The 16,876-nt window shown below is 42.8% G+C and overlaps 1 protein-coding gene and 1 long non-coding RNA gene across 4 annotated transcripts in view; one reads left to right on the top strand and one right to left on the bottom strand.

The window, feature by feature from the left end:
- The window catches only part of LOC147013421 (rho GTPase-activating protein 1-like), a 138,282-nt gene extending 127,965 nt beyond the window's left edge, over positions 1-10,317 (top strand). For all 3 annotated transcript variants that reach the window (XM_085855234.1, XM_085855235.1, XM_085855236.1), the window contains exons 7-13: positions 4,767-4,865; positions 5,134-5,238; positions 5,774-5,844; positions 5,952-6,029; positions 6,188-6,316; positions 8,904-9,007; positions 9,602-10,317. In XM_085855234.1, the coding sequence (XP_085711360.1) occupies positions 4,767-4,865; positions 5,134-5,238; positions 5,774-5,844; positions 5,952-6,029; positions 6,188-6,316; positions 8,904-9,007; positions 9,602-9,796 (781 nt within the window). In that variant the 3' untranslated portion in view covers positions 9,797-10,317. The remainder of the gene's footprint in view (positions 1-4,766; positions 4,866-5,133; positions 5,239-5,773; positions 5,845-5,951; positions 6,030-6,187; positions 6,317-8,903; positions 9,008-9,601) is intronic.
- Positions 10,003-15,982, bottom strand: LOC147013420 (uncharacterized). Its single transcript, XR_015051331.1, has 2 exons — positions 11,796-15,982; positions 10,003-11,691 (listed from the first exon to the last, which is right to left on the bottom strand). It is a non-coding gene; the product is annotated as an uncharacterized LOC147013420 (long non-coding RNA).
- Positions 15,983-16,876: the final 894 nt, after the last annotated feature.

The following is a 16,876-nucleotide window of genomic DNA, read 5'->3' as shown; positions in this document are numbered from 1 at the left end:
GAGCCTCTGAAATGTTAGCATTCAGCTCTTCTATTACATGGGATTGGTTTGCATAGACAGTGTTTTTGAGCTTTCCACATGGATAAAAGTCTGGAGGGGTTAAGTCAGGAGAACGAGGTGGCCATAAACCACGAGAAATGATGCGATCGTCAAAAACTGTACTGACCGCGTGCATGCTTGCAATGTGGTGTGTTCTGTTGCACCGTCTTGCTTGAACCATCCAAATAATTTCTCCTATTCGGTTAGTTTGTTGAAAAACTATCGTTAATGTAGAATATTCATTCGGAATTTACGGTATCTTCAAAAAATATTGCTCCAATAACCCACCTTCTGGAAAGGGCACACACTATACATCAATTTTTTGATCGTGCAATGATTTTACGAAGATTGCATGGGAATTCTCTGTGACTGAAATCCTGGTGTTCTGGCTGTACATATAGCAAGAGATGTGGAGCCACGACTCATCTGTGAAGAAGGTGCAGTCTAAAATCTGATCACCTTTATCTGCCAAGACATTTGGAGCCATTGACAGAAGTTCACTCGCTTTTCTGTGTCTCCAAATGTGAGTTAATGAACAATATGTACTTTTTAGGGAACAAACTTTACTTTATTCCGTCCCTCGCTGTATGTAGAGGTCAGTGAGACAAATCATGCTGCACTAAAAACACTCTTTATTCCAATGTTCAGACCATTCTTTATGGATTTCCGAAGGAACAAACTATTAGCATCCAGCTAGCTGAAGTTCACCTGAGTCGTCTCTCAGCTGGTGGATATCTCACCTGAGCAAGTCAATGATACCTGCAAGTAAACAAACATTTGAATTTTAAGATCAACAAACACATGAAACGTATGTATTTCGTTCAGTGCACTGCCTCATTTGAAACACCCTGTTTATATGCGGTGAAAGAGCAAATGGATGCTGTAACACAATTTCGATGAGATGAAATAGCAAACGAAGGTGTTGCCTGTGAGGCGCTCAATCCATAATACATTGTTCAAAAGAGAAATTCCAACCGCATGACCATTCATTGCAGAACTGTCTCTGGAGATCCCTCATCATAGTTTTTAATCGCTCGGCGACTTCATCGACAATACCCTCCATGATTGGTAATGGTCCTGGTCGGGGATGAGCCCACATGACCTCACCATCTCCGTGGTTCGCCAAGACTTATGGCATATGGAGAGCTTGCAAAGATAAGGAACGATAAAGGACAGTATCTTGCTGCATCCATTTTTTTTTTGACAATTTTCAGGTTATAGAGGGACAACAAAAAGAGCTTCGAGACCACCACGGCTCTGCAGATGATGGTCCTGGTTTGCGAGTGCAGAGATATCTCTTCACACCGCAGAGATTGGGGAGTCAGCCATTTTTCTTCTTCTCCGAATCAACTTGTGTGATTACATCTCCACGATAACATCATCCGGATGCTCGTGTACAACCCGAAAATCTGCACGCCCAACATAAGTACGGCATTGAGGAACCGAATCCGCAAGGCCAGCGTTCGGGTTCATGAGCGGTAGAGAGTGCGGGATTTAAAAACAGCTCGGCCGGTGATTTTAGAGATGGACAGAAGGAAGAGCGATAGCAGAAAAACAAAGTGGTTTCATGTATCCAAGTCAACAATCTGCAAGCGTCGTTCCGTCTGCATCAAACCCACGCATTTCACGGTGAACGTGGACGGAGCATCAAACGAGGAGAAAAAGGAAGCAACTACTGCAATGGGCGCTGGAATAGTCGATAGGTGGAATCCTGTATAGGTGTGTTGATTTGGATGTTGGCTATTAAAAATAATAACAAGTGGTGCCAGGCACAACAAATCCCACCCATTTTGTAATTTTGACCGATGACCATGACCCCCAAAACTTCGGACCCTACCGATCTTCACAAATATACATTTTTCACGATAGGAATGGGTAGGATTATAAGTGACAAATAGAATAAGGTTCACTATAAGCTTAGTTTGAAGTAAATCAGATAATTTTTGACGAAGTTATGAGTGAAAAACAATTTTGATCTTTTCGTGACCTTGACCTTGACCTTTGATCCAATTGGACACAAAAGTTAATTTTGGTCATCCGAGCTTCATTGCCCACCTGTGGATTAAATTTGATAGTGTTTGCTAAAGCCATTTTGCCGTAAAGTTGCTAACAGGCAAGCCGGTAGGCGACGAGGGATCCGCTAAGATCGAAGCACTGGATACGATGCTTTTCATTCTGACCGATCCACTGAGGAAGATTCATTGCCAAGACGTATTGGTTCACATAAAATTGTTCCTCTGCCTGGCAAGATTTTTCCTATTGCGTATTTTGCCAACTGGCACTCCTCATAGGACTACCATTTGAAAAATAAAACCTGAATAAAAAATCAGCTCAAGTAAAATTTTCTAAATATCTCGAAGTGTTTAATTCCGAAGTCTCGTTTCTCCACATTCAAAACTGTTGGACAAGTATTGAAAATAGTGAACGTAGGTTGAGAAAAATTATTTTTTCGAATTTTGCGTATTTCAGCCCCGACACCCTTGGTGATCGAATCTGGAAAAATGCTGCAGTTCAATTTTGTACTGGTTATTAAACTCTATCCATACACCGAATTTGAACGTTCCGCCGTCGACGGTTTCCGAGGTCAAGGTCACTTAACATATCCCCTGGTTCACCACCTTTCCACATTCGGAGGGCTGCCATTCGGAAACTATGAAAGATAGAGGAACGTTATGCTGTCGCGATAACTAGATGGGGATGCAAGGAATAGACAGGAGTTGGTCCGGTCGCTCTACCTATCATAGAAGCCACGCTACGTCAGTTACCGTTTGGGTTCTTAAAACGCGGTTTTTCGGCCGCTGCACAGCAACGGGTAGTTGCTTAAGGCCCAGTCACACCTTGACGTTTTAGCCAGCAATGACAACGTATCAAAATGTATGTAAAACGCTGGCTTACACTGAACTTTTGATGTTTTTTTTTTTAAAGATTCGGACGTATTCATAACGAGTTGGTCGTATGCATAACATATTAGTAACGGACACAGAACGTTTCGTTTTCTTATAGATAACTTATACCAACGAATGCTTCGCCTGTTGTTGGCGTTCACAACCTATGCCCAACGATAGTCTGACTTATGCATAGCGCGCTGCACATATCGCCGACTATCACGTGGCGTAGCTTATTAAAAGGCTGCCACACAATGATTCAAATCATAACCGCCGGAGAAATGGAAATTTCAACATCGCAGTCACACCTTGGCGATCTTGCCAGCGTATGCCGACATCTGGGAAATGTGTCTAAAACGCTGGCGCACGTCGAATACGGTATGGGTAAGTTTGATATGCGTGGATAGAACGCTAAAGTACGCTATCATACGTCATAGTAAGTGGAGTACGTCTTGTGCTTTTAAACATGTTAAACATTTTATGACGTACTTGCCATATGCCTCACACGTTCCGCATGCAATGAGAATAAGTTGTACGCACGATATGTGATTATTGGCACATGTCGACAAAAGTTACTTGAAAGTTACTCGTAAGTCGAAACACGTCAATGTAATTGTTAGCTTCAGTGTTCCAGACTCCATGGTTTTTTTTTTTCTTCGGTATGACGGTGATGTTGACACTTCGATTTCTAGTGCAGTTATAATATAATATAATTAATAGGCTGCCGCTCAACGATTTAAATCATAACCGCACTAGATATCGAAGTGTCAACATCACCGTCATACCAAAGAAAAAAAAAAAAAAAAAACAGGGAGTCTGGAACACTGAAGCTAACAATTACATTGACATGTTTTGACTTATGAGTACCTTACAAGTAACGTGTGTCAACGATCGCGTAACGTGCCTACAACACGTTACTCATAGGATAGAAATAAGTTTCGGGTATGCTAAACATTACCTCGACGTGTTTCGACTTATGATTAACTTACAATTAATGTGTGTCAACGATCGCATAACGCGCCGACAACTTATGGCCAGCGTCGCAGAACTTTTGAGTCATACGCTGGCATAAGTCTAACAAATTTCAAGCATGCTAAAATTTGAGGACAACCGCAAAGTAAAACGATGAAAGCCAGCGTACTACGATGTATGGCAGTGTTTTTCAGCATGCTCACAATGTTTCTAAAACTTACCCATAACGGATTCGACGTGTGCCAGCGTTTTTGACAAATTTTTCAAAAATCGGCATAAGTTGGCTAAAACGTCAAGGTGTGACTGGGCCTTTAGCAAGGAAACTCAAACGCACACACTCCCAGCCCATATGGCACCTGTTCGCCAAGTTTCATCAAAATCGGTTTGCTGGTTTGTGCTGTGGAGCCTCGCGTTGCAGACACACACACACACACACACACACACACACACGGAAAACCCGACAATAACGGATATCTAGCGAATCCCAACAAACAAACCAGACGATTACAATATCCCGCTCCCTCCCTCCCGGGGCCAGGATAATAATAATAATCATGGGCAGGTAAACTGCCGATTTGTGCCAACCTAGAAACGTTCCTCTGCTTATGGTAACACCCCCAGGCTCTGCAACGAGCATGGGCCTCTAATTATTTGTTATTATCATGATTGATGTGTTTATGATTCGCGTAGCAGTCCACCCGATGTGTTGTTATTAAATTTCAGATGGGGGTAACACTGTACAGTGGATTGATTGCCAAATCTCTTTTGGCGTACAGTATCTCGAGTGAAGAAGGTTGGGTTTAATTTTAACACACATTTCCCTTTTTACAAATGGCTTTGGCTTATTTAATCTTTTCTGTTCTTTTGTAGTCACAAGTTTGGAAAGAAGGTGATGTACCTGAACTACTTGAGTGAACTGCACAAACACCTTGACTACGAACAACTGGTCATCCCAGACCAGGTGAAAAGGTGAAGGGCAAATTTGGAAGAAAATTAATATTTTCCCACACTTCTTTCTTCTGTATGCTCTCCATCTTGTTCGATCTTTCAGCCTCAACCTGACTCCATGCTGAGGGCAGCCTTAATGTCGGTGTCTTTCTCGGCATTATTCTCCGAGGTTTTTGGGGGTTTTGTTTGATCAGTTGTGATCACTTATTTTCTTCCACTCCCGTCGATCTTATGTATTCCTCCTAAGTGATTTAATGTCCTTAAAATGCTTGTTTTTATGTTCCATCAGCCATGATGCTGACTTGCTTTCCAAGCTGAAAGACACATCCTTGACTGTACTTGATCCTTCAACACCAACGTCTCCTTTAAAGCAATTTGGTGTACCTCTTGACAGGTAACAGGTCTGCTTTACGATGTGGCCATAAACCATCCAGTTTGTTACAAACTTCATCTTGTCTGCTTTGCAGTTGTAATATGTACTGTATATGAACAATTCGTGCAATCGGATGTTTATCTGGCCACAATTTTTTTTTTAAAACAACTTGAATATGTGTACAAATTCTCAGCTTATGTGAGAGCAAGGTGACAGGGGTAGGGTGAGGATATGTATGAGAGAGGGAGATAGAGAAGGAGGAGAGACAGACAGACAGAGGAAGAGGGAGGAAACACATTAACCTACAAGAAGGGGATTGAATTTGGTTGGAAGTGGTGGAGGTAGTGGGGGTAGAAACGATTGCTTGTTGGGGTGGGTAATGTTTTGATATTTGTACTTAACTACAGACTATTCTTCACCTGTTTCACTCTTATGGGTTAGTGTTCGTCCGGCCAACCTACTCATCGAGCAGGAAAAGCCGCAGGGTATTTCATGGTGTTTTAATGCTGGTTGAGGGAAGTTGCATGAGACTTGAGATTTGTTTGTGGTCATGTAGGTTGGCAGAGAGCAGTGGTGAGCAGATCCCTCTGGTTATTCGAGAAACTGTCGCATTCATTACTGCAAATGGTGAGCTGCGGGTGCCGGTCTGCTGTGGGTGCGGGTCTGCTGTGGGGGCAGTTTGTGCATGATCATGCCATTGGCCTCGTGTGTGTGCGTGTGCGTGTGTGCCTTAGGGTTGAGCACAGAAGGGATTTTTCGTCGATGCGCAAGTGCTCCCTTGGTGAAGGAAATAAAACAAAAATACAATCAAGGTAATTAGAGGTGCTTGATTACATTTCCTCTTCTGCTGTGTTCGCTTTTATTCTCAACATCACAATTTTTTTTAATCCCTTCTTTGACCGACCCACCGAACACTGAAATGAGCATTTGCACACAACTCGTTCACAACTTTCTCTTCATGCTTCTGCAGGGGAGCTGGTGGATTTTTCCCAATTTGGCGACGTTCACCTTCCTGCTGTGATCCTGAAAATGTATCTACGGGAATTGCCTGAGCCTCTGCTCACCTTTGACCTCTATCCTCGCATTATCTCACCAAATGGTCTGTTTGCTCTCATCACGTCACTTGTCATCGATAAAGTTGGAATTGTCGTTCTGTTGTTCTGGCACATTGTCATTATCAGTCACATTGCCTGCGAAACAATGGGGCCATGAAATAAGTAAATACGTTTGATCGGCTGTTGCAGAGGTGGCGCTTTTACCTTTGAGCTCTCTGATCTGAATTTAGAGTATAGGCCTGATAGTGTACAATCAGAATGGTGTTTCACAGGAAGGGCCCTCAGGTGGGCTTGAAGCCAGACACCCATCCTCTAGCATGAGTTGGTGAATGTTAAAAATCCCTTGTTGTTTGTTTTTAAGAAGATTACCTGAATCCCTGTGTGTCATAAGAGGCGACCAGGGTTGGCGTCAGGAAGGGCATCCGGCCATAAAAAAACATTGCCTCAAGAAAAAGCCTAACCCCTGCACAGCAGGGAAAAATGGCTGTAAAAACGGTCATATATTACCTGAATTAAAGCCGGCATCCTGGCTGAATTACAAATTCTTTACCTAACTTGGTCAGGAGAAAAGATGCACATCATCGGTTCTATTTGTGCATGGATGCAACAACAGGCATCCACTGTTCTCAAGACAACAAATGCAGCTAACTCCTACCCCTTTCCCAAAAACCTCTCCCCCCCCCCCCTTTTCCAAAAACCTCCACCCCCTTTTCCAATCAGCTCGGGCCTACACTATCCCGACCAAGTTTGGTGGCAACCACTCAAGCTGTTAGAGATCTGCCCCTCCTGCCTATTCCAAAACCCCCTAAATTGAAAAAAACAAACTATAAAAGCAAATAATTTGATTTTTTTTTTCACCGTAATCCTCCCATGGGGCCCCGCATTAGGAAAGCCATGTTTGGTAGCGCTGCGGCCCATAGGGAAGACGTGAATAGTCAGACCCCGATGGAGAGAATCCCTGCTTCCTCCTCCCCCTGACCTGCTCTCCGTAAAATTTCTACCCACCCCCCTCCCCAAGTTTACTTCCCATTGCACCTCATTATGTGTGCTAAATTTTGTTGAAATCACAGAAACCATGAAAAAGATATCTCCCTCACCATGCCCCCTGCCCCAATATCCCCCAAAATGCAAAATCACCCCACCCAATTACATTCCCACAGCCCCCTCCCCCCTCCCCGCCCCTCTCCGTCATTATGTCTGCAAAGTTTGGTGGCCCTACAATGTTCCATTCTCAAGATACATAAGATGTAAAGGAATGGACAAACAAACAAGCAGTCATAGACCGGTACTTACGAAATCGTCAACTTGACCTCTGACCTTGTCTAATAAAAGCTGTCTCTCGAGAAGGTAGCGACGCAAACCAGAAGTTTCTACGATGATTCTGTACCAAACCATCAAAAATCGAATGTTTTGGATGTTTGACCTCACTGTGACCTTGACCTTTGACCAAAATCTAATCAGCACTAGCCATCACCCTCCTGAATCACGTGGTGTAATTTGACATTGGTGGCTTCTTCCGTTCTCGAGTTATCGTGCCAACAAACAAACACACACACAAACACACAAACAGAGGACGGAATCTTTAGATTTCGTAAGTAACAAAAATGGAGTGTGACAATAAGAGAAGCTTTGTGTTTATAGCAGCTTTTCCTGATGGGAGACAGGTGAGTAAATTAAAGCAAATGAACAAGTTTTCGTAATCCAACAGGGATCCTTTTGAAACATTCTCTGGTGAAGGATTTTGTGGACGTAAACATGTAAAAGTACTTGTCGCCATGAAAAAAAGTACATGTCGCCAAGGATATGTCCTTGTGATTTATCGGTTTTGGTTTTATTAAGGGGTTGTTAAGGTAACTACATACAGGATGTGGTAACTTGTCCTTGTAAGTTTGATGACATGGCTTTGATCAGTCAAACGTATTCCTTCCTGCGTCGGCCGTTTCTTGTTGAATTCCTCGAGGCCAGGAAAGTCCAGTTTCCATCAGAGAGAGAAAGATGTTCGTAACATCTTATAAACGGGAGATGTCCTTTAAATCGTCCGGTAGATGAAGTTGGTCGACATTTGTATCAGAGTAAAATTGTTCCCATCGTCACCAACTCATCAATAACAGAAAAAGTAGAAGTAGAGGAAGAAGAAGAAGAAGACAATTGTACCACGTTTTGCTATAAAAGGAGGAGGAGGAGGAGATTGGGATCATACTCTGTACAGAACATTGTTGCTGCTTAAGCAGTCTCCTTGGCTATTGGGCACAATCCTGGATGGGTCCCCACTCCGACACAGTATACCAGCAAGCTGGCACTCATTTTGCCGACCTCGGAAGGATGACAGGCCGAGTTAATCCCACCTGGTATTAATTCAACAGCTGAGCGGGATTTGAACTCAGGTCCTGAGGATCCAAAGCCCACCACCCTAACCATTAAGCCAACACCAGGTATAAGTAGGTTTACATTAAAAGATGTAAACCTATCTATAAAAGTAGGTTTACATCAAAAGTTGTACTTTTCCACCCCTCCCCCCCTCCTCACCTGCAACTTGTGAAGCCAAAGTTGCAGTTTGTTGAAAACTTTCAAAGCACAATAAACTGAGTAAACTATTCACTCTGCCGTGTATGTCCGCATGTCTGAATCCAGGCACGTCAAATGACGAAAAAGCCACACTTGCCCGGGAATGGATGTCATTGTTGCCACAGATAAATCTTGTTGTTCTTCGTTACGTCATCGGCTTCCTTAAACTGGTAAGACATGTATCCTGCTTTGGGATTGCACTTTGTATAACCTGTGCTACACAGCTGATAGAGGGAAGGGGTTTGAAGGTGAGGGATTTGGTTCCATCTGCTTGGCTTTAATGAACAGATGACATTTTGTTTTTCCGTTTGAAAGCAAGGCAGTCAAATACCACAAAATGACATTTCCGTATGGCCTTGCATGAAAGGCCTTACGGCTGACTTCATCTAAAAGTTCCAGAAGCTCACCAGTATGTAATACGTTATCACAACGGAGGCCGACGGTTCTACGTTAGGGCTGTTTGGAGTTCAGGACATCAGGATAGCATGAAAACCACAACCGGTGGATAGGAATTGTATGGAGCATTAAGTTGTCAGAGCCTTTCTGTTTGATGCCGCTGGTATGAGTTTGATTACCCTTGGCCATTGCCTCAGAAACCTCTTGCATGTACTTCTTAAAAATCAGTCTAAAGAATGTTTACGCATTATGGCTGCCGAGATACTACCCCACCCCCTCCCTCCTTCTCCTTGCTGAGGCATTTAATGTGATTGGTCCATTGATTAAACACCTTGACATATCCATCAATTGTTATTTTCTCTCCACAGGTGGAGAAAGAGAGCGCGGTTAACAAAATGACCATGGAGAATCTTGCTGTGTGCCTTGGCCCAAACCTCATATGGCCGCAGGGCAGTCCGCTCAACTTGGCCGCCTTGCCTCACATTACCACCTTCTGCTGTCTGCTCATGAAGCACTCTGACACGATCCTCGGCTGCACGTCGGACACGGAACCTGGAAAGTGAAAACACAACCCTGTGGGTAAAAAGCTTTTAATGCTGCTTGTCTCACGTATAGCCCGAGCGTTGCGATTGACCAGTTTTAAAAATCGTTTTTTATTTTTATTTTTTTGATTTGTTTTGATTACACCAATGGGTTTGGTTGTTTAAAAAAAACCCCAAAAAAATTGTTGATACTATTCTGCGTAAATTTTGTATGCCCTTTTGTTTCACATATCTTTTAATTTCCTTTAGGGTTTAGACCTGTTTGTGTTTTCAAAAGAAAGGCAATTATTATTAGTTTTTATAAGTTTATGATGTTATGGCATTGCACAGAGAAGGATAATTCCAAAGGAGTTTCGTTGGAGTTCGGGGGGGCTGTCTGGTTGGGGGAAGGTCGGTGGTGGGAATAACCTGTCACTCAAATTTCTTATCTCCTACAAATGAATAAGCTGAATAAGTCATTTTTTGTTTGTTTGTTTACTATTGTGTTTGATAAACCTTTTTACATAATCAAGAATTGCAAGATTAAAAATGTGAATGCTTCATTTGTTGCACTCTGTCTCATTTGTTTGTTTGTTGTGTTAATTACACGAGTTTCTACATTAATATTTCTTTCCTTGTTCTTCGTTTGTGAGGGTTTTGTTTTTGTGCACATTGATCAGATTAAGAATTAATTAGCTTCCCCCATTTCCATCCAGACAGAAAAGGCTTATTGTTATCAGACCGCCTGTGAGTGAGTCCGCATGCAGATCGAGTTTAATATAGATCGTTCATTCCAATATCTCCTGTAATTACACAGTGCCTATAGAAAGTCTACACCCCCCTTTCAAAAGTTTCACCTTTTGTTGCCTTGTAGCCTGGAATTAAATTGCATAAAATCAGACTTTTCCCACCTTTATTTACACGTCGTAACCCACAACTTCCAAGTGAAAAACAAATTCTTCAAATTTCAGAAAATTAATTAAAAATACAAAACTAGAATATCTTGGTTGGAGAAATGTCCCCTCCCCCACATCCGAGTTGATACTTGTCGTATTTACACTCTGTCGTTGCAGCGCTTATTTGTCTGAATCTCGCTGTTACTCCGCACTGAGATACGCACGGCAAATTTGATTGGTCAAGACGGCATAATATTTTGCCCATGAACAATACAACTAAACTGAAAGTTTTTGAAAATGAAAAACAAGGCGATTTGTGTTCTTCAGTGTTCAAATATATAATTCAATTGAAAAAAAATGTTTTAAAGGTTTAAAAAAAAAAAAAAAACATTTGGAATTGTACCACCGTTGATGCACCCTCTTTCACATCACCTTATCTTACATGTTAAATTAGTTATTCATGCCTGTTGTTTGTGTCCTTTATGACTTCCCTACAAAAAGTAAGTTTCTTGTTTGGAATGATTTTCAATTTTGTTTGACTGCCAGACTGATAGACAGACTGAAGCAAATGGCTTTACTCTTCTGTGCGCAGAAAAGATAATTTTTTTTTGTTTGTATACAATGTTGAGGCTCATGTGAGAACTAACACACAGAACAAAGGGAGCAGGAGACAAGAGGGGTGTGAGAGGGAAGCACAAAACAGTGGGGAACAGAGACATTAGGAGATCTGTGGAAGGGAGAGGGATGGGGTGGGGCAGGGAACATGGGGTACACAAGATGGACAACACAGGGACTTTTTCAGGAAGGAAAGAAAGGAATTTGAAGGAGGTGGTTTTGGGGCGGATTAACGAGGGATAGTAAAGATCATGGTTTTGGATGGGGGATGATAAAAGATGGTGGTGAACAGCTGTTTTGAAAACCTGGAGTGTGGGAGTTTGTTCCAAAGGCGGGGAAAAAGAGGAATGAAACGGTGAAGGTGAGCAGTGATTCGTGATTTTGGTAGTTTCACCAGAAGGAAGTTGCTGGTGGACCTTGAGCGCCCTGTGGAAATATGGGGGGGGGGGGGGGAGGACACATCACAGACAGAGCAGGGGAGGCGAGACTGGAGAGGAGATGGTAGAAGACAGAAAGACCACCGGACCCACCTGCGGTGAGACAGTGGGAGGCCCAAAGACTCAGCTTCATTGTGGGAGATACCAATGATCCTAAATGCCTTGGTTTCCACAGCATGAAGCCGAGAAAGGTGAGAGGCAGGAGCACCAGCCGATAGGGGAGAGCAGTACTCCTTCAAGCTGCGGATGAAAGCTTGTTTCGAGGGATGAAACATGTGGCACGATAAAATAATGCAGACTTAAAATAAAAATTTAAAAGACCTAAAATGGACACCTGCAAGATGTGCACGAAGCCATCTGAAAACCACCTCAGAGGGATGTATTTGTACTCCAGTTTTAAAAATCCAATGAATGATTCAAACAAACAATCTTGGTCATTTCACCTGCCCAATGCAGTTCTTCTGGGTCCTTTTATCCCCTCTGATTCTTATAGGTATCTGTTGCATTCCCTTTAACCCTGAAACACAGTCCTGACTTCCACTACCCCTCTTGGCTACCTGTTACACACACCTTTTACAAGCTAATGTTTTATTTTTGTTCACCTTCACTCCATGGCACACAAGAATCTTGGATCAGGTTATTGTCAACAAACAGATATTGTCCCAAATTATCCCATGCTTAACTGTCAAGGTGTAACTGGAGATCATCGATATTTTAACGATTGATTGATAATAATGGTAACCTCTTGGTTATACTATGCAGCGGAAAGAATGGGGAGGAGGCGGCATTTAAATGGAAGAAAAGGACCTGGAAGGCAATGCCTCTACCCATTGCGACTTCCACATTGTGTTAAGCTCTAGTGTTTGCAAAGAAGAGAACTTTGCACGTCTTGGTACTACCAATCTTGAATGACAGTCCAGTAAACCGTTTTTGCTTTGCCAACTGTGAGCAGCCATTATGGTAAGCCTTTTTGCCCAGTGTCTATACATGTCAAAACAAACAGTCGTCGGTGTCGTCGTCGTCATCATCATATTGCCTACTTTACATTGCTGTTGTTGCAGCCTGAAAACGTAATGGTACAACCCACCATAGAAAGAGAGATTCATTTGGACCAGAGCTTCTGCTGTAAATTGTCGGGAAGAAAACCCGGCATAGATTTTGTTTGCCTCAGCTACGCTCTGGGTGGAAAGGTTTTTTTGTTGTTGTTCTTAGGTCATCTCTACCGAGATGACCTAATAAAGCTGGACCAAATGTCTGACCGTACGTCCGTCGTCAACAATTTTTCTTTCCGATCTTGATGAAACTTAGTATGTGGGTATAGGTCGATGAGTGTTGCACAACGATATAACTTTTGTCCGGGTTCAAGGTCAGGGTCAAGGTCACGAGGTCACGTAAGTTATAAAAATCGCCATTTTCAAAACCTATCTAGTCTGCCATTCTACAAGATATTCGGCAACTGTTTATTGATTATGATCGTAAAAAATATTATCTTGTATCTAACCGGACAGATTTTTGAATTTCCGTCCCGTTTGGCCGCCACGTAACCTGGAAGATGGTCAAAAACACCTCCCGGGACAAAGAAAACTTTTTACTTCCGATCTTGATGAAATTTGGTATGTGGGTAGAGGTCGATGAGTGATACCCAACGACATTTTTTCGAGGTCAGGGTCAAGGTCACGAGGTCACGAAAGTTGTGAAAGTCGCCATTTTCAAAACCTATCTCGTGTGTCATTTTAGGAGATATCTGGCAACGGTTCATCGATTATGATAGTAAAAAAACATTATAGAGATGACCGTCACCCCCACACCGGGGTAATTTTTTAAATCGGCTTCGTGATTTGAAACATTGCCATTTGGATGAGGATGGTTTAGGACAACCATTCCGCTTCCTATATTAGGGAGATTTGAGTTTAGCTGGACTGACTTGGTTATAAGTCAGCCATTATGCCTCTCTTGACACGTCATTGAGAAACATTAGTCTTGGTCTGTGTGTCGGTGAGTGAGTGTTTGAGCACGAGTCCATACGCTCATATCCTAGTACTTTATTATTGATTGTTCATTCTCAGATTTAAGCAGATCTACTATATTATAAATCGTTCATTCTCAGATGTACTGTAATTGGATATTGCTTAGTTTTGTTCAGAATATAATCCATCTAATAAGAGCAGAAAATTAAGACTAATTGCGAACATGTTGGACTTTTAAAATTTAATTGCTTTCAATAAACAGCATGAGGAAGTTTGTGGAGAGGTGAAATGATGATTCGTGAACATTTACCCCAGAACAAGCTGTTTTTGTTTTTTGAATGTTAAGAGTTATTTCTTGACATAAAACTTCCAGAGTTTGCGGCACAATCGTGCTTTAGCTTCCACAGTACGAAATGCCATATTTATTTGAGCTCTGGTTATACCGGGTCCTTCGAAGCACAATATCACCTGCACATGACATGTGCTCAGAAATTTCCACAGGCAAACCAAAACAAGCGTTTCCTGTTGAATCAGATGCCGAACCATGGTTCTTTCATGGTGAGCTAGGGTACAATAGGTACGTCAAACTTGTTCCTTCAGTCTGCTGCTCAAATTGAGCCTTGTGGGATCAAATGGAACTACTGAATGACTATATCGGCCAATCACATTAACCTCATTGACAATTAAGTGTTTGGAGAGAATTGTTATGAGATAACTTCTCCAGCCACGAGTGAAATGCATCGACAAATTTCAGTTTGTCTCTGAACCAGGCAAGTCTGTTAACAACGCAGTCCTGTGCCTGATGAACGCTGTCGAACAACATATTGATACAATTGGGTGTTATGCGAGGGCTACCTTCACATGGACACCGTCCGTCGGATGGACGTTAAATGGGCGTCCCGTCTGCCGGCATTCATTGGTGGACATGAAAGCTCCCACGTTGTCCTTCGTGAAGAGTTGACGAGCTATCGGCGGCACCAAGAATAAATGATAAATTCCTGCCCTAACAACCTACAGAGGACACTGCATCCACGGCACAGCCATACCCTCAGCCGATGGTGCTAACCCACAGCACTGTGCTGCATATGAACGAAGAAGGAGAATCTCAAGCCCAATGATTCTATGGATCAGCGACTTCCGACATGATCGGACTCAGTGGGGACAAGTGAACAATACTTTATCAGAACAGATAATAATAAACACTGGTGTGCCCACAAGGAAGTGTTCTTTCACCATTGCTTTTTATACTGTATATAAAACAATTATATTTCACACTCGATCAATGTCAGCATTTTTAAACATGGTACAATGGACACTGTGACTGTCGGGCTTCTTGAAGAGAATGAACTGGATTATAGAAACACCATTCAGAATTTTGAACCATGGTACATACAGTATGGTGATTGTTGTACCTTTTGATGTTACCAAGAGGATGTTTTTACTCACTCAAGTAGTCACTTAGGGCCTGTTCATGCGTGGCAAGTCATTATTCAATGGTCAAAACACAGTAGGATTTTTGAATTTCAAACACAAATTGCCTTTTTCGAAACATCACGTCGTTGCTCGTGTGAAATATGTACTAAGAGCTATTTCAAAAGTTTTCCGCATGACCACTCATCAGGCCCAACTGCCCACAGCATTTCAGATTCCATCATTCTGAAGTCATGCCAAGCAAGCTCGCTACGTGGCAGTTATGTATGGTACAGGTGCTGCTGGACCGGGGCATGTTTCAAGCGAATTTGTTTGTGAAAAGTCCATGTTCTACATGGAAAACCTCCACGAGATTCATGGGCTTTTGACAGATGATTTGGGTGAAACCAAATGTCACGTCCAGGGTGGTTGTGAAGTCGCTGAAGCATAGGAACCAATTCCCAGCTCTACACAGTTTCAACACTTCTGTGACCCACTGGTAGACATGGAAATGTCACCCCTCAGCTCACTGCAGCACTACTGACCTCCTCAAGATGACCGAACCGGGCTACAATCCCTTGTTACCCCAAATTCACCGAAGCAGTTTCCGGGATGGGGCCTCATTGGCATCGGCCCGTGGGGCAGGTCGACGTCGCTCCACATTGCTCTCCTCTCCTGTGCATCCTACCATCTCCATACCCAGGGTCACTCTACTTCCCCCACCAGGCTAGATCCAAGTGCTGTTCACATCCCCTGCCTTCACCTCCAGGTTGAAGTTTACATCTGCTCTTCATGATTTCAGATGGTTTGGTGGGAGAATAGATGGAAGACGTACAAACCACTCAGCGGAGCAGACAGTGACAGCAATGAAGACTACAAATCCACGAAAACCATTTAATTTTAAAACACAAACGTCCAACGTTCTTATCTTAAATGAAATACAGCTTCTTCTCCACAATGTTGCACCCTCAAGTTTGTAAAAATATTTCCTGCTTTGTGGGAGGGAATCAAAGTGTGGAAAACCGTGTTTCGACTATCACTTCAACACACTGAAACAAAAACTGCAAGAAGATCAACAAAGCCAATTACAATCCTCAAAGTAACTGGTGTTTATTTAATTTTTGTCCATTCAATAACAATGAAACTACAGGTAAGAAAAATGTCCATGTTGACGACAGCCTTTTAGTATGGTGAAGGGGGGACTCCACCCCCCCCTTCAATCTGTCTCAACTGTCCCAATAAAGTCCACCTGTAATGACCCCAATTATTCCAACCTTCTTGTGGAGCCAGCTGGGAAGGTTTATTGGTCCAAGTCTTTCACGAACCTCACGTTTGACCGAAGGTAATTTAGGCAGGAATTTGTGGTTTGTGAGAAATGCTGGCACAAACTCACCTACGCTTCGAGAAAGATATTGTGGGATCTTTAACTACCCGTGCTGGCAGACGGGTCCTCTGGCTTTAAAGGACCTTCCGAGGAACGGAAAACCTGGTGTTGGCTTAGCGGTTAGGGTGGCTGGCTTGGGATCTTAAGGTCCTGAGTTCGAACTCCGTTTCCAATAAATTAACACCAGGTGGGGTTGACTCAGCCTGTCATCCTTCAGAAGTTGGTAAAATGAGTACCAGTGTACTGGTATAGGGGCACTGCATCAGCGGCATAGTTGTGCCTCAACAAAATGAAAGGTACAAAGCAGCCAAGCTGCCATGTGCAAGAAGAAGAGGGATGGTGCACACATTGATGCTTTGCCCTACCTGCGAAATATTAGGATGGCAGTATAAAGCTGGGTCGAGATTCAAACC

The sequence above is a fragment of the Eptatretus burgeri genome, chromosome 14 (assembly GCF_056783735.1).
Source record: "Eptatretus burgeri isolate ZD-2024b chromosome 14, Ebu_testis_v1, whole genome shotgun sequence".
Classification (NCBI taxonomy): Eukaryota; Metazoa; Chordata; class Myxini; order Myxiniformes; family Myxinidae; genus Eptatretus; species Eptatretus burgeri.
The sequence above is the reverse complement of the archived record's forward strand: the minus strand, read 5'-3'. Positions and strand labels throughout refer to the sequence as shown.